This window comes from Rhododendron vialii, chromosome 5a, assembly GCF_030253575.1.
Source record: "Rhododendron vialii isolate Sample 1 chromosome 5a, ASM3025357v1".
Classification (NCBI taxonomy): domain Eukaryota; kingdom Viridiplantae; phylum Streptophyta; class Magnoliopsida; order Ericales; family Ericaceae; genus Rhododendron; species Rhododendron vialii.
In genome coordinates this window covers 14,215,173-14,237,409 of record NC_080561.1, presented here as the reverse complement: position 1 = coordinate 14,237,409, position 22,237 = coordinate 14,215,173, and the positions used below count along the sequence as shown (strand labels likewise).

Sequence of the window (22,237 nt, the reverse complement as noted above, 5' to 3'; positions counted from 1 at the left end):
GGGCCTGAAAGGATGATACAGACGATATGGCTGACCGTCGTCGATGGATTTGACAGGACTGGCTGTCATGAAGGCGGACGGGGAGATCAATGTGCTGAATGATCAAACCATTAGGGATTTTGACAGGACCGGCTGTCGTTGAATTGGAAGGGCGAATCACTATACAAAGTGATTGAGCCGTTGGAAATTGGACAGGACCAGCTGTCGTTGATGGAAAGGGCGGATCACTATACAAAGTGATCAAGCCATTGGAAATTTGACAGGACCGGCTGTCGTTGATTCGTTCCGCAGAAGATTTAATCGCATCCTGCTATGAGAACAATGCCGCAAGAGATTTTCAATCGCATCTGTCGGCAAACAAATCGTGGATTTAGGGAGATTTCTTCACATCCATTGACCAACAATAACAAAACCGCAGGAGATTGCATCGCATCCTTCGGCAAACAAATCGAGAGTTAGGGAGATTTCCATTGCCTCCGCTAAACAAACAAAATAACACCATAGGAGATTGCATCGCATCCTTTGGCAAACAAATCGTGGATTCAGGGAGATTTCTTCGCATCCGCTGACCAAACAGAACAACACCATAGGAGATTGCATCGCATCCTTCGGCAAACAAATCGAGAGTTAGGGAGATTTCCATTGCCTCCGCTAAACAAACAAAATAACACTATAGGAGATTGCATCGCATCCTTTGGCAAACAAATCATGGATTTAGGGAGATTTCTTCGCATCCGCTGACCAAACAGAACAACACCATAGGAGATTGCATCGCATCCTTTGGCAAACAAATCATGGATTCAAGGAGATTTCTTCGCATCCGCTGACCAACGAGAACAACACCGCAGGAGATTGCATCGCATCCTTTGGCAAACAAAGACTTGATGGTAACCATTCTGACCACCTTCCTGTTTTCAACAGTTGACATACACAATATGCAAAGATGTATACAAACAAAATGCACAAATTGAAATTATAGGTGCAAGCTAAGGGCGGCTCCTAGGCGGACAACGATGCTTAAGGACTACCACTGAGCCCCAGTACTTTACTGTCTTTTGGTTCTGAGATGCGCACCCAGATAGAGAGACGTTGAGCGGGCCGGCGTGCCCAATTGATATATAGCGGTGTGGCATTGGGCCTGCACGCCCCTTCTTCGATGCTTGGGCGGATAAGCCCCAGAGATATGCTTTACTTGGCGCTGGGTTGACGTGCCCCTACCGTCTCAAGAGAGTCCACAGCTTGTAGATTATAGAAGCTAGGGTAGCAATGTAAAAATTGCATTTTTCCAATTTATTGACAAAAACTTACCGCTAATATCTAATTTGCATTGTCAAGTGAACTGAGTCGACACACAGACACGCGCACATGCACAAACTCACCTAGCTCGAATGAAGAGGGAGAAAGAGCCCCAGGATACGATGTGGACCCTTAGACACACGGAAAATAAAGAAATTTTGGGCATTAGAGTGCCAAAACTCACAATAGTCCTTAAACAGGTAAAACTGACACTTGCGAGGTCAAAATAGATACAAAGACCTGCACGAACAAATAGAACCGAGAAAAGCTTCCCGAAATGAGTATGAATTAAAAACTTAGAAAAATGTCACAAAGACGGACATAAGATGTAAATGACGACACATATAGGCCCGGACTGAAACCGACACCCCCATGCAGTCACATTAGGTCTACACGGTATGACCAAACTTGGCAAAAGCCCCTTGAATAGGACTCAAAGGCAATAGTTGACTGCTGTTGACTGCTGCTCGAATTGAAAAAGCGCACACAGGGTTGAGACCAACGCACATAACTATGAACAAGTGCGCATGAACCTCAAACTAGCACACATGACTGTAAAGCTACTGCAACTGCTCACACTAGACTTCGCTGAACTTAGAATAAACTGTGAGCCGTTAGGCCTCGCCAGCATTTCATTCTGTTTTTTATGCTAAAAATCTTTTAAGGCTTTATGCTCAACTTTGAAATTGAATTAGTAGTTTGCAATAAAACTGAAAGACAAAAGGTTTTCCCCCTTTCAGACGCCTCCCATGCAGCTTGATCTTCGATCCTCTTCGACCTTTGATGTGTACCAAATGTCAACCATGGATCCAATTGATAGATTGTGACCGAGTCTCAAAGAGAGACTGCCTACGTATCCCAAGCTAGGGAATCAGGTCAAAACGTAGTTCAGGCTAAGGTTCACTCGAGTGTTTACCTCTCCTTTTACGCTCTAACTTTTGCCTAGAACCGCCCATTCGGGTTTTCGGTCTAGCGAGCTTTCAAATATTGCCTTTACTTTTGCCTAAACTGCCTTCATAGGTTCTCAATCTAACAGGCTGCTCTAACTTTTGCTTGAAACTGCCCACCCTTGGGGTTTTCAGCCCAACGAGCTTCTCTCAGGGAAAAGGCTTTTGAATTGATCCAAGTTGACCAAGGCACTGAATTTATTATTGTCGAGATTGAGGACCTTCGGCCACAGCCCCAGATAAAATGGCTTTGATAGCACATGGTCCAGAGTGCTTTAGTTGACAAGCCTCGCTCCAGGCCAATTTGAACTTTCTAACTTGTGCTTGGCGGACCGCTGTTCCTGCAAACTTGAACATGGTATGTGGCGCTAGACCTTCTGAGCTTTGCTTTTTGGTTTGGCACCTGATAGCAACAAGATTCGATGTTCCTTTATCTAAGCATAGACCAACATTGATGATCTCTTCGAGCCTGCCTGACCGGGCGCAATGCTCCTCTGGGGATAGTGTTGAACCAGTTTGAACCATTTGGAGGTCTACTTCATCTTTCAAGTTTATTTGAAAACTATTATTTCAATTTATAGGCTGAGCATGCCTTTCGTCTTCCCTTTCGGCGAGGGAACACATTTCCTTGGGAATGATCCCATCGAAATCTATCCCTTCGTCATCTGGGTCGACACAGTTTATTCACAAGCCAATAAAGTACTTAGAAGCAAGATAATGCATATCATAAAGAAAGCCCCTCGGGGTTGCCAAGTATAGAAGACTCAAAACTTGAAACAAAAGCTACGACGTGGAGGGCCAATAGGCACAACCTCCGACTCAGAGCTAGACTTAGACGACTCAAAAGACTCTGTGTCAGACTCAAACAAAACGCCAACGCAAACTAGACGCGGTTTGAAAATGCAATATTTAAAAAGCTACCCATAGCTTCCACAAAAAGAGGTAGGATCTAGCAGGTGTCAGGCCCAAGCAACAGCACTTCGGCTTCCTCAACTTCTTTGACCAAACCTACTCGGTGCTCCCATGAACAATGGACCTCAGCCCGTCAGTCTGCCCCTTCGTAAGTTCCTCATTACTATCAATCCAGGTGTCGGCAGTGAAGACCTCAATTGCCCAACCTACAGCCATCATGTTAATCTCTGGTTCGAACGGGATGGATACGATTGGTTTGGGTTGGCTCTCTGGGACGATATAGTGGCTAGGGTTGAATATGGTGGAGCTCGGGTTGATTTGAGTGGAGGTGATAGATATCTGACCAACCAGAGGGTCAAAGTGGTGTTGAGGCAAAAGTTGGAAATGACGTTAGGCTTTGGTGGAACTTGAACCGTGCCATTGTCAATGAGATCTTGAATCTCATGTCGAAGATGGAAGCATGCATCAGTGGGATGGCCAGGCATTTGGTGGAAGGCACCGAAGAGGTGAGGTTTGTAACCAGAAGGTAGAACTTTTTGCAGGGAAGTTGGGGTCAAAGGTTTGAGATGCCCAGACTTGACGAGTTTTTTCATCACTGCAGACAGAGATGCCTCGAAGACAGAGAAATTCCGAGGCTGGGTTCGGGCCCGGTAGCTTTGGGCATTTTGAACTTGGTTGACATCGGCAGCGCGATTGGAGTCGAAAGCCGGAGCATCGCTCCCACTTGTAGCTGTATTAAAGTAGTTGCTGTTACCAAACAACGTGCTACTATTTCCAGAATAGGGCCGCGGCTTCGCTTTCTGTGAGGAGGACTCTCCCCTAGGCAGAATTCCACTCTGCAGTGCATCCTCAATGGCTAGGCCTGACTCGAAGAAAGTCTCAAAGTTTGCAAATGCTTGGACCAACACGAGGTGCTTGGCGAAGTCAGGCTGAAGATTGCGAGAGATGATGCGGAGTTGATCCCTCTCGCTTGGGCGATCAGTCATTAGTGCAGCCTTGGCTCTCCACCTCTTAACAAAATCCGCAAAGGACTCCTTTGCTTCCATTTTGGTGGACTCCAACTCACGAGTAGTCATCTTGAGCTGAGAGTTATAATTGTACTGCGAGACAAAAGCAGCCCCTATGTCTTCCCAAGTTCTTCTTTTGGAAATGTCGAGCGACAGAAACCAATGGAAAGCAGGCCCGGAGAGAGTCTGAGGGAAAAGCTGAGACATGGCCTCACTTTCCACACCCAACAGCTTCATGGCAGCATGGTAGCCAAAGAGATGAGTCTTGGGATCACCACTCCCATCGAACTTAACCAAGTTAGGCATCTTGAATTTGTCAGGAAGCCTAGCATTAGGGTACAGGCAGAGACGATCCAGGTCAATTCCTCCTGCGCTGATCTTCTCAGATTTTGAAATAGCTTCTTCCAACTTAGCCATCTTGGCCATAAGAGCAGCTATGTCAAGGTCTTGAACAGGCCTAACAACAGCGGGATTTGGAGCAAGCACACGAGCCTCTCTAGAAGTGGGCTGAACGATAAGCCGGCCTTCACGGTTTGGATCCTCAACAAAGACGGGGGTGGCATGAACATCCTCATCGTCCTCGCCTTCCTCTTCGGCCACTGGTGGAAGACGAGTGTTGATAAGGTCATTTAGGCGAGTGATGTTAGCATCTGTCTGAGTAGCCCTCTGTTGCATAGCAATGATACTGTTCTGGAGGTTCATGAGCATGGTTTCCAGAGTGAGCGGTTGATCTGTCATCGCAGGTTTTTCAATGGAGCTTGATGAAGAAACTGAAAATGGGGAAGCCGGCAGCGTGGCTTTTTGCAAAATCGATGGCGAACCCGACTGTAAAGCGGCCAACAGTGATCCTAGAGAAGCCTCCGTTGTGACTGACTGGGAATCTAGCCTAACAAGTCTTTAAACCGGATTCTGAAGACGTTCCCAAGTAGGTTTGGCTCTTCCTTTCGATACTCTCTTGTTCGGTGCAATGGTTCCAAACTAGACAGCGAAGTAATTGAAAGCTCAGTGACATTCCTGCAGCAAACTATGTACAAGAATAATGCAATGTACATGTCGTTGTTGTCTGTGTCCTCCTAGACTCTACAACTAAAAACGAGTCTGTCTCATGACGTCCGGACGCTGCCAGAATCCTCAGAAATCTTTTCGAGGGTGTATCCCTATTTTGAATCGACTAACACTAAGAGATGTCAAAAACAGTCTAAGCCTTTGACTATTCCGTTCTTGAAGTTTCAACTTTGGAGTTAGAACAACTCGGTATTGATGACATGACACCTTAACCTTGAACACCGCGGTGTATAGTGACTTCGCACTTCAACCTGGGTAGTGCCAGTGACACAACATCCATACTTTGTGGTTCCTTATTTTTGGTTGAAACTTCAATTGGGCATGAGCCAAGGACTTAAAAAGGTTTGATTTCCCAAAGTCTCGCTTATCTAAGGACTTTGAAAATTAGTAACGTGTACCATCGAGATGCACGACTCTTCATCGAGTCTAGCAGCGTCCTAATAAGCATAAGACAAACTCGAAAGAGAGACAACTTAGAAGCCACCCTAAACATACTCCTACGCAAAACAGTATGTATGTACAGTACATGCGATAGGGAAAGCAATAACACGTAGACAGTATGTGGGGTTAGATGCAAATAATCTTACCCTGTGGGTACCTGTCCTAGATTGGAGAGTTCTAGTGCTTTCTATATGTAAAGGCTGGTTTTGGTTTGTAACGGGTTCCTCGGACTAGAGCCAAGATATACCTCCCGCTGCCCGCGTAATCGCAGAGCAACAGTCAAACGGTAGAATGACTCATCATCGTCGAAGGTTATCGGTCATTCGGGGTCCCCGGGCTCCGGTAAACCGTGCCGGATTGCCAAAACGATCCAACGAGGCTTATCCCACATCGATGCAAATGAGAATGCTAAAGAAATTGATTAATGAAATGGAATCGGAAATTTGCAAATGCCTTTTCAAATTTGGCTCTCTTTATTGACCAATACTTAGAAGAAACTACACAAGAGAACAATCGGAAAAGCTCCAGATTGGATGGCCGGACACGAGGTCCTGTTAAATCACCAATCCTTTCTTTAGCAGCGCGAAGCTCACTATTTTCACAGACTTTTGTGGGATTGTTCTCAAGCGTATTTAAAATCTAAGTATAGACCAATATTGATTCGATCCCCAGCAGAGTCGCCACTGTGGGCATGTGTGCCCTTTTCCTTCTTTCCTTGGAAAGGATTCCGTTCCCTTCCCAAAGAGAAAAATGCCGATTTGCGGGAGCGCTTTAAGCTGGACGACAAGCGCTCACGAAAATACAGAGTTACCATTCGGGTTTGAAGGTCCGACACCCAAGGAACCGTATTTCGAAGCACTTGCCGCGCTGATTGATTTGAAAAAGTTAAGGAACCAGTCCGTCATAACCATATCTGGGTTCAGGAGCCAGGTTACGAGAGGGGAAAGGTTTTATGGCACCCCTCTCGCCCAATCCGGAGATCGGTCTCTACTTAGGCATTTGCGAAAATACTTATTTTGCGATTCTGTTTGATTAATTAATTCTTTAGCCAATTAGGGCGGGGGAACAGTTTAACGGAAATTAAAATTGTAACATGTTTGTAGGATGTGAATGATAGCATGGATGAGCAGTTAGTATAGGATGAGAACAGACTGCAATGGGAGTTTAAACAAACTGGGAGGCCCCTGTTTTGGAGTGATGTGCGCAGGAAAAAACCAGCATGCACTAAACAAGTCACTACATGCTGTTTTACTCCTGCGCGCACAACTCCAAGACGCGCGCGCCGGTGAGCTCAAACCCACAGCTCTTATTCTCAAACCCTCTGGGCTCTGGAAGGACTAGTGCACACCCAGGACAAACCACGCAGTTTATAGGCAGCATAATATACAGTTCTAAGCAGTTTAAAGGCTGAAAGAGCCCTACAAATTAACAAAACACCCCATAAATAGTGTGGAGACAAAAGAATGGCCTAAGGCCGAGCTACCCGTGCAAGGACATTCACTGGTCTGAGGTAGACTGTCGCGCAATAGAGCCAGTCCGGCGCGCGATGGTGCGCCCTGGCGCGGAATGGTCGCGCCCTGGCGCAACCAGACCAGTGCTTGGTTTACACATTTCTGGGTTCTGGGACAAGTCCAGAATGATCCCAGGGGTACACCAAAATAGCAGAAATGAAAATTAACTACAAACTAGCAGTTTCTACTAAGGAAAGCAATAAACTGATTTTTATCGTGCTTAACAGTGATCTATAACATAATAAAGCACAAAATAGTAGGAACCAATCCCCACGCGGACCAGCGAGCACAGACTAGGACAGTCGCGCGCGTGAGTGGGTCCGTCGCGCGCTGATTCGTACCACGACGATTTTTGAAACCTTGCCAGCTTTAGGACCAGGACTAGTATTGATTACCAGCCTTGGCCCTGCCAGCCCCCCTCAGGGATCAGAACAGAAAATAGAACAAAGGTAAGCTATACCTTTGGTTTTTGAGTTTGAAAGGTGTTGAGCTTTGATGCGTTTGAGGCTTGATTGAGGTGTTTAAGTATTTTGAGGAATGTGAATTTGGAAGAAAAGCACTAGAGCTTGTGCTTAACCTTTCAATTTTTTTGGAACCAATTAATGGAAGAACAAAAAGGGATATATATAGGAGGAGATAGAGGTGAATCTGGTTGGAAACAAAGGAGTTCAGCCAGTCCACGAGGCCTGCCTAAAGTTGCATTGGTGGCCAACTGTCCATCTCAAGAAAGGTTGGTGGGAGATTGGTCTGTCGCGCGACGGAGTGAGTCTGGCGCGCGATGGTGCGCCATGGCGCTCTGTCGCGCGATGAAATGAGTCTGGCGCGTGACGGTGCGCCCGAGAGCGGGATGGTTGCGCCCTGGCGCGAACCAGTAGGGTTTTTGGTTTTTGAAGTGGCTTAGGCTAGGTTAGATTCAAGGGTTTGCAAACTCTCAAAGCTCAAACACGCTATCATTCCCAGGGTGTTCTTGATCCATTTCATCATTGGAAAATCAAAAATCGTAAGTAAACTAATCTGGAAGCCCAAATTGGGGTGTCTACAGTAGACACTTAACGAGTTCAATCTGTAAGGGTCATCAGTCAATGGACAAGCACGCTTGTGCGCTCTTATTATTGTACCTGCAATTCACCGAGAAATTTTACTTGCTCAAGGATTTGAACAGGACTGTAAATTTATATGGTCTCAGATTATTGCCGGTAAAGCACTTACTGGATGGACGATTCACACCGACAACAGCCTCGGATTCAAAGGTTCGACTTTCGTACTAAACATCGGTACCCTCCGAGAAGCCGTACTACGAGAATTTCATCACTCGAATTTCGTTGTCCATCCTGGGGGTACTAAGTGTACCATGATTTGCGAAGGACATACTGGTGGGAGGGAATGAAGAAAGATGTAGCTAACTTTATGTCAATGTGTTTAGTCTGTCAACAAGTCAAAGCTAAACACCTAAAGCCTGGAGGGGATCTTCAACCTTTACCGATACCAACGTGGAAGTGGTAGCATATTTCGATGGATTTTTTGACCGATTTACCCAAGATGCCTAAGTCTAACACTACTATTTAGGTAATAGTCGACCGTCTCACTAAATCTGTGCACTTCTGACCGGTAAAGATGACGGAGAACATGGAGGCTTTAAGTTTACTCTATATCCAAGGAATTGTACGCTTACATGGAGTACCTGTATTTATCGTATCTGACTGTTATCCGAGATTCGTATCCAATTTCTGGAAGGGTTTGCAGAAAGTTCTGGGAATGAACATTCGACTCAGTTCTACTTATCACCCACAGACGGATGGACAGACAAAAAGGACAATTCAGACAAAAAGGACAATTCAAAAATTGGGTGTCGGACCACTTTTCTACCATCTCTCCTAAAACCAATTGGTGGTAGGAAGGGTTTCAATTAAGTCTTTTATGGCATTCGACATCGCACCCGCAAGTCTGTTTTTAGAGCGGTCGCAAGAAGTGGCATTGTGTAACCAAATCCATGGGGGCACTCCGGGCCCAACAATCCATCCCTCACAATGACGCTCCCGCGACTCGAACCCATGACAACTTGGCTCTGATACCACTAGTCGGACCGCTTTTCTACCATCTCTCCTAAAACCAATTAGTGGTAGGAAGGGTTTCAATTAAGTCTTTTATGACATTCGACATCGCACCCGCAAGTCTGTTTTTAGAGCGGTCGCAAGAAGTGGCATTGTGTAACCAAATCCATGGGGGTACTCCGAGCCCAACACTGGGAACAACAGTTGTCTCTAATCAAATTTGCTTATAACAACAACTATCAGTCAAGCACTAAGATGACACCCTTTGAAGCTTTGTACGGAAGACCCTGTCGCTCACCGGTTTGTTGGACTGATGCTGGAGAAGTCGGATTGATTGAACCAAATCTAGTCAGAAATATGACTGAAAAGATTAAGGTGATTCGACAAAAACTACTTACCACCCAGAGTTGTTAGAAAAGTTACTCGAACAAAAGGAGCAGACCCTTATCTTTCAAGGTCGGCGATCATGTGTTCCTAAAAATCAGACCGCATCGGAGAGTTATTCGGTTTGGGAAAAAGGGGAAATTGTCCCCACGATATATTGGGCCATTCGATATTTTGGCAAAGATTGGGAATGTGGTTTACCGTTTAGCATTGCCATCACAGCTGGATCGAGTCCACAATGTGTTTCACGTATCGATGCTTCGAGTACATTGCCCTTCCCACTCATGTCATCAACTGGGAGGATATCACCCTAAACGAGGACACAACTTTCGAAGAGCAAGCAGTAGAGATTCAAGATCATAGCAAAAAGAATATTCGAGGCAAAACAATCAAGTTGGTGCGAGTTTTATGGAGACATCAAGGAATTGAGGAATCTACCTGTGAACGAGAAGACGCTATCCGAGAAAATTACCCGCATCTTTTTCCATTGTAGTATGTACTTAATTTCGAAGACGAAATTTGTTAAGGAGGGGTAGGTTGTAACAACCCTAATTTTTATCAATAAAAATTATAAGTTTAATAAAAATTTCTTTTACTCAATTGTCTTTTTATTTATTTATTTGAGTGTTGACATTATAAACAAATCCTAAACTAATTAAACTTAGACCTGGAGGCCTTAATACATATATACATACATGGGGAGAGAACCGAGAGTGGGTCTTCCATCCAAAGAGCTTATCATATCACCTCATCATTTCAACCCTATAACATCCTATTATCTAGCCTTATGAGTCTTGTAGAGAGAAAGAGAGAGCAATTCGGATGAGAGGGAGAGAATATAGTGTTCTCTTACATCACCCACCACCTCTCTTACACCTTTTATCTCTTTTCCATAAAATCAAATTAGTGAGAGAGAAATATCGAGACAGAGAGAAATCTGGGGGGAGAGAGAGAGAGAGAGAGAGAGAGAGAAAGAGAAAGATTGTCGAGAGAAGAGAGGGAGAATGAGATAAGATTTCCACCAGATTTTCCTCCCACATGCACCATCATATCACCTTATATAATCTATTAAGAATAGGTTTGCCAGACTAGAAATTAAAGACTGAGGAACTAAGGGTGTGTGCCGTGAAGAGGGAGAGAGAAAGAGAGAGAGAGAGAGAGAGAGAGAGAGAGAGAGAGAGATTGCCGAAGGGGGAGAGAGGGAGAGGTTGGGATTTTTATCCAAATTCCCATCAGTCATGACTATTGACTAGGCTATGACATCCTATAATATATATAGCTTACAAGAGAGAGAGAGAGAGAAAAAGTATACCCGAGAGAGAGAGAAAGGGAAAAAGATATTGGATATCCAGGAAAATCTCATCATAGTGGACCTACTTCGTCCTAATTCTTAGCCTTATAAGTCTATGAGAGAGAGAGAGGGGAAGAGAGAAAAGGAGGCTGGATGAGAGGGGAGAGAGAGAAGTCAAGACCCTATAAATTCCCCTTTCCTTTTTTCCATTCTGGACACCACCAACTTTCTTCATCCTTTCCTCTTTTGGAAAATCTGGGAGGAATGGAAAGAGAGAGAGAGCCGAGATAGTAGGAGAGGAGGAGAGAGAGGGAGAAAAATTGGTTGCATATTCAACACCTTGTAACCACTTTCTAGTTAGTCTACTCCACTTTTATTTACTTTCCATTTTCCTAAGAAGAAAAAGTTAGGTGTCGGGTCAAACCAAGGCCTAAAGGAGCGTACCGTTTACGACCCGGTCCAACGTTATCGTAGTTAACCCACTACTATCATGAAGTAAGGTCGAAACCTACTCACCTAAATATAATAGAGCTACGTGTTTGTTGATTTTAAAAGAAAATATTGATCTAGAGAATTTCATAAAATTTCCCACATAATTAGTTTGTTAAAAAGAAATTAAGATGTTAACGTTATTAAAATTTTCGTTGAATTAAGAAAACTAGTTTTCCATTATAACTACTTGTAAGAAAAGAAGCATAGTTCCTGGAACCTAAAAAGAAAAATGGGTTTTGTTTGCATGAAGGAAAAGTCTTCATTGTGCCAAGTGTATTAACTTTTGTTTTGGTTTAGAAAAGAAGCATAATGTTACATTTTTTTTTTTTTGTTTAATAGAAAAGCTTGACTTAGGAATTTGACTGAAGGAAATAGGATTTAGTTGTTAGAGCGTGACCTAGGATATCACTACTGGAATTAGTTTCCAATTAACTTCGCATGATTAAGTAAAACATGTTTATCAATGAAGTGTTAATAATGTTATTTCTTGATCATGTACAGTTATAATGTTTGATCAACAAATTAGAAAAACATGAAAGTAGGATTTATTTTTACATAATTTTAGCAAGCCTTGAAAGAATAATGTGTTCGCGAGAAAATGGTGCATGTGTACGGGACACGAGACGAGAAAACGATATTCGAAAACGAAAAGAGCAAAAGAGAAATTTTGACATGTGTAAACCTAGGAGACTGGAGCGGTGGAACCAGAGTTTGGGTGTGCCTGAGTAAACCTAGGAGACCAGAACAGCAGAACCAGTGTTTGAAAAAGTGTAAGTAAACCTGGGAGACCGGAACAGCGGAACCAGAGTTTGTAAATGCATGGTCAACTGTCATTCTGAAAGAGGGAGTAAACGGAACCAGTGCTAAAGGAAAAGATTTGATAATAAGTGAAACTAACGTTTTGACATGGAATACGATACACTATTCTAAACCCGACACTTGACACTCTTATTCGTATGATCTCTATAATAGTTGATTGTTAAAGATCTATTTAATACCTTGTAAAGTAAATGTTATTTTTGCTAAAAGTATAGGACATAGGGGTAGGATTTAGCTACGGAGTTTGAAAGCTCACAGTGTTACTTTTGTGGCCCTGACATCTTATGCCAGACTTATAAGGCGAACAGGAGGTGTACTATAATCTAAAGCAGTATGAAGCTGAGCAGAATATCGCTGAGGAAGACAACCACCTTGAAGAGTAGAAATTTCACGTAATACCCCTTTCTATCATTAAATAAATGTAATCTTGATTTAAGAATAAGTTGGGATGTAAAGACTGATTATGCTACCTTTATTTATTAAATGTTAAGTTTGAATAAAATAATTATAATTAATGTTTTCAAAAATTTGGGCGTTACTATTTTCTTTAGTTTTTGGATCGCCGTTCTTTGTTTGGAGATCTTCATTCCCTATTTGGAGCGGGGATGGACAATTAAAAAACGGGAAATACTAGGAACACATCAATATGTCACACCCCAACCACACTTCTCTCACATGCGTATGTGAGAATTTCACAATAAATGTTATGGACACACATGTATGTGAGAGGAGTATGGTTGAGGTGTGACAAATTAATGTGCCCTCCAGGACTCGTCTCGTTTTAGGGTAAATGACTTATAAGGTCGATATAGAAATTTTAAAAGGATAGTTGTAGACACCCCAATCCGGACCTTGAAGGTTCTTTAAATTCCCTGATGATGAAATGAAGGAACGATACCTTTGAGAGCTTGAATGTGTACTCTCATAGCTCAAAGAGCTAGAAAAACCCAAGAAGCCCACCAAAGCTCGGAACTGGATCTGGACACCACATGGTATTACCTTCTCAACCGTACAGTGTAGTTTCCTTACTACACCACATGCGGTCTTAACAAGTTCTGACAAGTTCAGAAAGTTGTCGGTCACGTTTGTTGGAGCCATAACTAAAAAACGGCTTGGTAGAGAATATAATTCTTAGCCAGCCTAGAAGCCACCTCTCCCATTTGCATTGATATTCCTTGGCTCTTGCCTATAAATACAACTCTCCCTTTAGTTGAAAGACACCCATCCAAGTCCTGAGAAAGTTACTCTAACATTCTCTTGACACTCTTTCTCTCTCTATAAAAATTTCATTCTTCTTCTCTTCCAAAGCTCAGTAGACTACTGACTTTGGAACTCCACCACTTCAAAGCTCTAAACTTACACTCATCCATCTTTATCCAAGCTCAAAGCTGAAGGTATAAAAGCAAGTTTCCTTGGGCTAAGCCTAGTCTTAGCCCTGAGGGGAGCTTTCTGCAGTCGTGTTTGACCTCTTTGTGTCAAATGTTGACTCAAAAACTATTTTTAATAGCAAAACGAAACAAAAACTAGTGACTGCACTAGAAGTACTACGTCGTGCGCTATTGTAGTACACCACACGATGTTATGCTGACCATCATTCGTTTGGCTTTATTTTGATAGTCCTGATCCTATTCAATCATTGCTAGTTCTGCTGATATTTTTGAGAGATCGTGCAAGTGTGTTTCAGAATGGAGCTTTATTTAGATCATGTTTTTTTTTTTTTTTACTTCAAAAGAGGTTTTCAAGATCATTTTCAATGATCGAGTACATCAAAAAGGATTTACAAACTCTTTTATGAAAAGTCAGTAGAAATAAAAGGACAAAGGCCTTCTAAATCCCTAGTTTGTTTTAAGAATACAGAGCTGTTCTGAAATAAGCCAGAAGTTACACCGTACGATATTTTGAGGAATAACGTACAATGTAGTTAGGTATACCGTGCGAGATTTTTAGTGATAATGGCGAGTTGTAAGTGAAAGGATACACCACACGGTGCACAAGAAAACCGTGCGAGGTACCTTGGTACACCATGCGGCGTTGCTATGATCAGAACAAATTATTGTTGTAATGCTATTCATTTTTGTACACCATCCCCTTGTTATCTACTGGACAGTAAGCACCACAAGCATGCCAAGTGATATATTCAATCTCATGCCCCTTTCCCGTATTTGTTTTATAAAATTTTAATCTCCCAAATGATATAAAAGTTTTTCCCCTTTGAAAATGTTAAGTAGAGACCGGTTTTTACCGGGCGAATGTGGTGCTTTTTTTAACAAAACCTTTCCATTCATAACGTGGCTCCCGAACCCAAAATCTTGGCGTTTTCGCTAGATCAAAAGCCTTTTTCTTTCTTTAAATCAAACCATCGGTTTCTTGAATCATCCATCTCAAAAATCTTAGAGGCGACTCTCGAGCGCGCCAGTCAGGGAGCCTACAATAGTTGAAAGTGAAAATGTGGTAAAAGTTTACTTTTCATCAATTCTATCTAACAGTTTCACTGTAGTCCATAGTGTAAGGGGTATAAGTGTTTAAAAATTAAGTTGTGGGGCGTGTTCGAGTTCTTGTCTTGGGTTGGTGTTAGGGATGGCAATTCACCCCAACGTCTCGCCCTGAACCCCCCCTAACACGCCTCGAACGGGACGCATTTTCATCAAATTTTCAGGTACCGGAGCGGATTTCGGGAGAAATATAAATAATCTGGTCGAGATCGGATAGGATTCAGATTGATATTACCCTACTCCAAACCCGCCCTAAAATATTTTACATACAAAATTATACTAGTTTTAGTCTAATATTTTTTTATTATTAAACCTGAAAAACTATATTTATACCCTACTATTTTTCTCATTATAATAAAAAATTAATTTTTCCTATATATTTTCATCATTATAGTTGTATAATAACACATTATATATAACTTCTTCTTTTTTTTCCTTTAGTTTTGAATAATTTTTTCTTATTTTTTTAAGGGACAGGGCGAGACCGGTAAACCCGACTGTTGAACAGAGCCGGAATAGAGACACCCAAGGATAAACCAGTTGGGTTATGTCAAAACCAGTCCTACTCCACTCCATTGCCATTCCTAATTGGGGTTGGGGTTGGGGTTGGGGTTGGGGTGATTGGGGTGTTTGTTCGGACCCACCTAGAAGCCAGATAGCCAACCCGACCCACTTATCAGCTCCAAATGGAAAAGCTCAGAGTTGACAAATCAAACCAAACTTAAAGGCCCAAAAAATGACACGGTCAGTGAAAATACAGTTGAAGGCAATGGAGGAGAGAGAGACGGAGAAAGGGAAAGGAGGAGAGAGATGGAACGCAGCAATAGCGAATCTCTCGGAGATGGCGACCAATCTCGAGTCGCTCCAAAAGCTACTAGTGAAGAAAGCCGTGTACGTCGACGACGAGACCTTTGCCAAGGCCTCTCTCAGCTCCGAACAAGCCCGAACTATCAAGGTCTGTGCCTCTCATCACCGTTTAGGGTTTCACTTCGTTTCCACCATCTAATTTCTGATTTATATGTCTAATCCACTCTTTTCCATCTGGGTTTAATGCGAAATCAGTATATATGCATTTAAGCACAGTAAGAACATACAACAAGGATACTTCAATCCTGAGAGGGAGAATGTCCATGCTACCAGAAACTTATTACAGACATGTAGAGGGAAATCTCTTTTTGGACAATCTAAGAGTAGAACTTCAGAAAAATACGTGGATTTTGCTTATCAACATTGCAAAGCGACACTTTAAACGACTTTTTAGTACTCCCGACGTTTGTTGTTTTCTGGTTTTGCTAGTTTCCATGATCTGGGTTCTTGCTAAGTATTATTGTTTTTGTCTTTCTGTTGTGACTTTGTTTAGCTTTTATGTCACACTATGAACTACTAATTTGGCAAATCTCAATTTTCAGAATATGGTATGTGAGGCGAGGCTTACTCTATATCATTTTTGGAAAGTACATTATTAGTTGGTTTTGATGCTCAATCTTGCTGTAAAAACGAAGTGATAGGTTTCTGCTGGATAATGCCACTTTTTTGCATAATACATTCTCTTTTAATGGGAGTATGGATAATCGTCTAGAAGGAGTGGCTGTTTTCGTGACAGGCTATCTGTTGAGTGCAGGCTCTTGAACAGAGAGTAGAGACACTAGAACGAGAACTAGATGCTGCTATATCGGCTGCTGCTCGTGCTCGTTCAGAAAAAAGACAGGCTGAGGCAGGACAAAAAGCGGCTGAACTTCGTGCGCTAGAGATTACAAAGGAGCTTGAAAACACCACAAGTATGTTCACTCTTTCAGTAGTGTTACGTAATTAACTTATGAGAATTGTCAAAATTGAACATCAGGCGTAAACCCATGGATTTCATATGGTGCCAATTCATAGATGTATTTGTTTTCTTCATCTCTTAGCACTTATTGATTATGATTTGTGCACCCATTGAACTTGGTTGGACTCTATGTAGCACCGACAACACATGACCCAACACCGATGCTCAGACACGTAGATTCAAAAAATTGGAGGGCACAACATGTTGGGGGACATGTTTTAAAAAACGTATATGTTTACTGTCTGACCGCGTCGTTCCGTGTCAAAAATATATTTATAAAACCGAGAATTAACTACTACTCTGTAGAATAGTGGTCAAGACCGAGTATCGAATCCACAGGGACAGTATGGCTAAGTTAGTATAATTTCAATTAACTTTTAGACTAATTCAGAAGAAACAGATTTGAGTTGTTTGATTTCAGAAAACTAATTAATTAAGAAAGCTACTAATTATTTGATTTGAAAACTGTTGAGAAAAAGATCTAGGGTTTCGAATCCACCCCGACCACGTAACAACGATATGCATAGGCTAGGTTTAACATTCGAATCATTAAAGACTATCATTAGAGCTTGCAATCCCTTTCGATAATCGTCAAGAAGATAATTGAGTTGTTAAAAGGCATAGACTATCCCATAGCACGGACCGTTTCAAAAGTACGGTCTGGCCGCCTAACGGCATGATCCGTCTTACAAGCATAATCTATCTCAGAACTCCAACCACAATCAAAGAATACAATTGTTTAACTCCGTATTTGAAAACCACAAATATAAATACGGAACAAACTAAAAGTATTAAAATCATTCCATAAAACTGAAACGAGTTCTAGTTAAACAATCGATCCGAATATTAAAATCTAAACCTATACATATACAAAGTTACTTGGCACGGTGCTTCATCTTCTCCCTAGATGAGGGTTTAGCCGGCCATGGAAGCCGAAATCCTTTGTTCGCAGCCCTGTTCCGTCTCCGTTCTCTGTTATTCGACAAATCCTTTCTGAAGCCTGAGTCCACGTCGTCTTGTTTCTCGAACACGGCTGAAAGCTGCCACAGCCGAGAGCCCCCTCTGTAAACCCTTCTGTCCACTTTTATAAGAATTGCCATGCCAAAGTTTCCTCAAGGAAAATGATTCTATGTTAACTAAACCTCTCCAATTCCTTAGTATATTTGGGCCCACTAATGAATCCTAGAACATAAGACCCAATTTTACCGTGCACAATTAGCCATTACCCGAATGCCAATTAATCTGGTTTATGTCTAGGCTTAATTGAGACGTGCACACACGGGTTGTAGACGATCAATTCCCATCTTTGTGGCAACACTCCATAAGACCATACAAATTGCATGTTTTCGCACCCATCGGTCTCTGAGGCCTACAAACTCCACAAAACGCTAAAATATATCAAGTAACAATGTAAACGGCCTACAAAGCATAGATTAGGTGGATTAAATAGGTGTTTTTCAGCACCTATCACTATCTTATGAATAAAATCTAAAAAAAGTAAGGCTCTAATTTTAAATATGCAACGCCCCGTATGCCTTAAAACATATTCATCATTATATCATCCACAAAAGTATTTCAACGAACAGCATTTCCTCCTTTTTGTGTCTTTCTAACCAATAGACCATCATCCGTCACACAAAAAATACGACTTCTCTAACTTCTAATTAGTAATTAGATTGTATTATTTCATTTACAACCCCGACTTGTTTTCCGAGTGTCTGCAACATTTTTTGAAGTGTCCCCAAAGTGTCCAAATGCAATTTTGAAAAACATAGGAAACTTTGAATTCGAGTGTCGGACACGTGTCCAAAGAGTGTCAATGTCTGACACCAGTACGCAACCTCCGAGGAAGTGTACTTGCTTGAATGCTTCGTAGATTGGACTGTTAGATGATATGAATGAGCTCTTTGTCATAGTTGTCAGAATCGTACGATTCACGATTCGTATCGTACGATTCGATACGATTCGGTGGGTAATCGATACGAATAGGCTGTCAAATCGGAAATAGCTGAGAATCGTAAGTGAATCGGAGATTTACGATTCGTATCGTACGATTCGATACGATTCGGTGGGTAATCGATACGAATAGGTTGCCGAATCGGAAATAGCTGAGAATCGTAAGTGAATCAGTGAATCATTCGATTCACTTAAAATTTCCGAAATTCATTTTTTACTCTTATTTTACTTCTTTTGTTGTTTAAAAAGGGTTCAAATATTTTTTTAAGGTCTAGTATTGTTATATGTCATTTTTGTCTATGTTATATGGATAGATAATAAGAAAAAGAGATTTATTACGAGAGTGAATCGAAAATGAGGAAGATAAATGGAATATAACAACCCTATAGACCTTTTAAGGATTTGTTTTGTACTTATAACTCTTTCGTACAAAAAGAATCATAAGTAGGCTTTACGAATCATCATCTCTTGGTAGTTGCAATAGAAGCAACTTACCTAATATTCCACGTTATTATCAAATCATCATTTAGAAGAAAGTATTTATTGATTTAGGCCTATATCTTTCATTTGTAGTATATATTGTTGATACTCTAATCAATAACCATAGGTTTCTATGCATTATAGAAGTCATGACTGAATCAGAGCGATTCACGATTCGATTCGATTCACGATTCGAAAAATGACCATTTCGATTCTCGATTCGATTCATGATTTGACAACTATGCTCTTTGTTGTATTCTAAAGATAAGGAAAGTGCAGAAGTTTGATTTGATTATTTGAATGAGCATCCTCTGCAGATACGGCTGCTTTTGTTTCGTCATGTTTCGCCATTTTAAAGCTTTAAAAGCAATTAACAAGTGTCACTTTTGAGAAACAGCTGCTTCATGATAACATCGTCATCAAAACATGAAAACGATGAGGAAATATTGTCCCAAATAGAGTATATGTGTTTGTGTTACATTAATGATTTTTAAGCTCTGCTACATTGATATATCAATGTCTGAGAAGTACTCATGCTGGTTACAGTACATAGGAATTGATATAAGCGTAGAAGACATGTTAATTTCTTGCAAATAGTTCATAAAGTGGGTCTAAAGTGATAACTTTACTAATTTTGGGAGTGCTATTTGAAGGAGTATATACTGTTAAAGCATCCAAGTCAATACCAATTGGCAATCAGTAGAGAGACCGCCAGGCTCATATACTAGTTTTCGAGGAGATAATTAGTTGATGTGGGACAAACTCCAGCACTCCTCCGCACGTGCGACCTCTGACTCGCACGTGGAGAGGTAAACAAATGATTCATAACACAGATCACCACAAACAACGGTGCACTTATGGCACAAACAACGGGGAACAAATTCTTCGAAACTTTAGCTCTAATACCATGTTAAAGCATCTAACTCAATACCAATTAGCAATGTGTGGAGAGGCCACCCAGGCTCATATACTAGTTTTGGAGGAGATAATTAACCAATGTGGGACAAACTCCACCATATCCATTTGGGGTATTCTCCCTGAAATTTAGTATTACAGTCTTATAGAAACCAAAGATGGACAAATATCAACTAGGGCATACCCTCTTGTATAAATATTAGGCTGACAGAAAGTCACCGTGGACCTAAAAGTCACAATCTTTGACATCATGTGACCTTGGTACTTGGCCAAATGGATGCAACGTGCATGTTGTGTCTCTGTACTGCAGTTTCGACCACCAAAAGAAGGAATGATGTCCAAGAGGCTTGATAGGCTAAAAGTGAAGGCGTTTATGGTACTGACCACTGAGTTGAGAGGGAAATTTCCTTTTTGACTATGTTTGTGGCAGGAATGGATAATTGTATACGGGATCTTATTTTGTCTCCTTCATTCCGTCATTCAGGTGTGCCTAAGACATGAATTCTTATCCTAGACTCCTGGTATTGGGATTTCCGTTCTACATCTCTGCTTCCTGCCATCCAAATGCTCACCTTAGTGAATATGTTTGGTGGGCAATTTTCTTTCCCACGAGTCTGTTGAAGGGGTTAAGGACGCAATTTTGCCAAATTTGTTGTGAAAACTTGCTGACCGCAAAAGTTAAGGGTGTAGGTGCACAATTCTCTCAACAATAAGGAAGCTACTTTCATTTGGCAAGTGTACTTGTTTCAGCTTGAGTCTCAGAACAAGTGAAGTTTTATACTTCAATCACTAGATCTGCTATACATTTACCCTTGGATAGCTATTAGATTGATTCTGTTTAATCCAGAAACATGTATGAGGCAGAAAGTTTTGTCCAAAATGAAATTGATATGCATGGTTTATAGCGCACTAATTTGTAGAGTTGGTCATTTTTCTTAGCTGAAAAGTGTTTTCTGCATTCTATCTATGCATACTCCGTGGCCAGTTCTGGTGTCATCTATTTGATTGTTCTATTGTGAAGGTGATATCGAGTTTTTGGTTTTCTGTCGGGCTGTCAGGGTGGCATGCTTAACTGGCCCTTCATTGTTTTAGAACATAACTGGCCCTACATTGACTTTATACTTGACTAAATAAAGAAGAACAATAATACTAATAAGTAAGAAAGAGGGAGACTCCCTTTTGTCCACATCTGTAAGCACTTGTTTGAGTATGTTATATTTTCTATACCGTATGCAAATGTTTAGTCGTGTCATATTCAAGAGAGTTTTCCCCTTTTGACATTTACTTACGTGATGTAATGCAGAAGTATTTGAACTGCACTTGGAAGAGTTGCGAGCAAAGCAAGAAGAGATTTCTAAGCGAGATAAAGAAATCAAACTACTTGAAGCAATCATTCAGACACTCGGGGGAAAAGAGTCGCGCTCTACAAGTGGGTGACACGATTCTTGTGAGTGTAATTTCGTCACATTGAACCCTTTCCTTGTAATGTTATTATTGGGGATTTCTGAGTTGTCGAAGGGGAAAATAATTCATAAGTGGGGACTTTTTGTTGCATCTCTTCCGTGTTTTTTTCCCTTAAATCTTTTTACCCGCCGGTAACCTTTTCTCCAAAGGGCTTCAACTGATTGTATGCAGAGTCTTATGTAATAAAATACTTACTCTATCCATTGAGAGGGTCCTTTTCTGGAAAATGAATGATAGGTTGAATTCTGTGTCCTATGTCCGGTGCAATAATGTTCACTAAATTTGTTTTCAAACTTGGCTTTGTGCCAACTTTCTTTTGGGAAAGAAAGAGAACATCATACTTGAGAAAAGAGAACACGAACTCTTATGGAGTTTATAACAGCACTCTTTTTTGTTTTTACTCTTGGAAGTGAACTTATAATATTGCCAGTTAATATGTCAAAAAGTCCACAATTTTGGGGCGATTTATGTGAATTCACACGCAAGAGGAAAAAGAAAAGTATGTGATTATAAAAGGAAGAGGGAGTGTGAAAATCACTATCTTGCAAAAAAAATCAATAGAAGTATACATACAAGTTTGGTACAGAGTCGACCAACTTATCTGAAACTTATGTGAGCCGGCATTTTTTTTCCCCTGGTTGCACTAAAATCTGATTGGGAGAAATTATGTCCTCAAGGAGACAAGGTTGAAGATGAAATTACCAAGAGGTAGCTTGTGCCTTGTAGTGTTCAATACTTTCTAAAGAATGAAAAATGTGATTTCTTCTTGCTGATTTCTTTCTTTCTTTCTTTCTTTTTTTTCGAGAATCCTTGCTGATTGCAAGTCCATTATTGTCATATGTATTCCTCCCTGTGGCAAAATAAATGCAACTTAGTGGTGATGCAGCAA

At 41.3% G+C, this 22,237-nt stretch overlaps 1 protein-coding gene across 2 annotated transcripts; it reads left to right on the top strand.

Moving 5' to 3' along the window:
- The first annotated feature begins 15,288 nt into the window (after positions 1-15,288).
- Positions 15,289-21,601, top strand: LOC131326831 (uncharacterized). 2 transcript variants are annotated; one of them, XM_058359716.1, is made up of 3 exons: positions 15,289-15,663; positions 16,330-16,486; positions 21,188-21,601. In XM_058359716.1, exons 1-3 carry the CDS (start codon positions 15,445-15,447, stop codon positions 21,319-21,321), a joined length of 510 nt encoding a protein of 169 aa, XP_058215699.1. In that variant the 5' UTR covers positions 15,289-15,444; the 3' UTR covers positions 21,322-21,601. The 2 variants fall into 2 exon arrangements, with proteins under 2 accessions (XP_058215699.1, XP_058215700.1); XM_058359717.1 differs by lacking the exon at positions 21,188-21,601 and adding an exon at positions 19,287-19,348 and having other exon boundaries at positions 15,432-15,663.
- Positions 21,602-22,237: the final 636 nt, after the last annotated feature.

What these genes read in the sequence shown, in the direction of transcription:
- LOC131326831 (XM_058359716.1), top strand. Translation starts at nt 15,445, where the DNA reads ATGACACGGTCAGTGAAAATACAGTTGAAGGCAATGGAGGAGAGAGAG. An exon ending in AACAAGCCCGAACTATCAAG is followed by an intron (nt 15,664 to 16,329) that starts GTCTGTGCCTCT and finishes TGTTGAGTGCAG; the next exon opens with GCTCTTGAACAGAGAGTAGA. An exon ending in GGAGCTTGAAAACACCACAA is followed by an intron (nt 16,487 to 21,187) that starts GTATGTTCACTC and finishes GATGTAATGCAG; the next exon opens with AAGTATTTGAACTGCACTTG.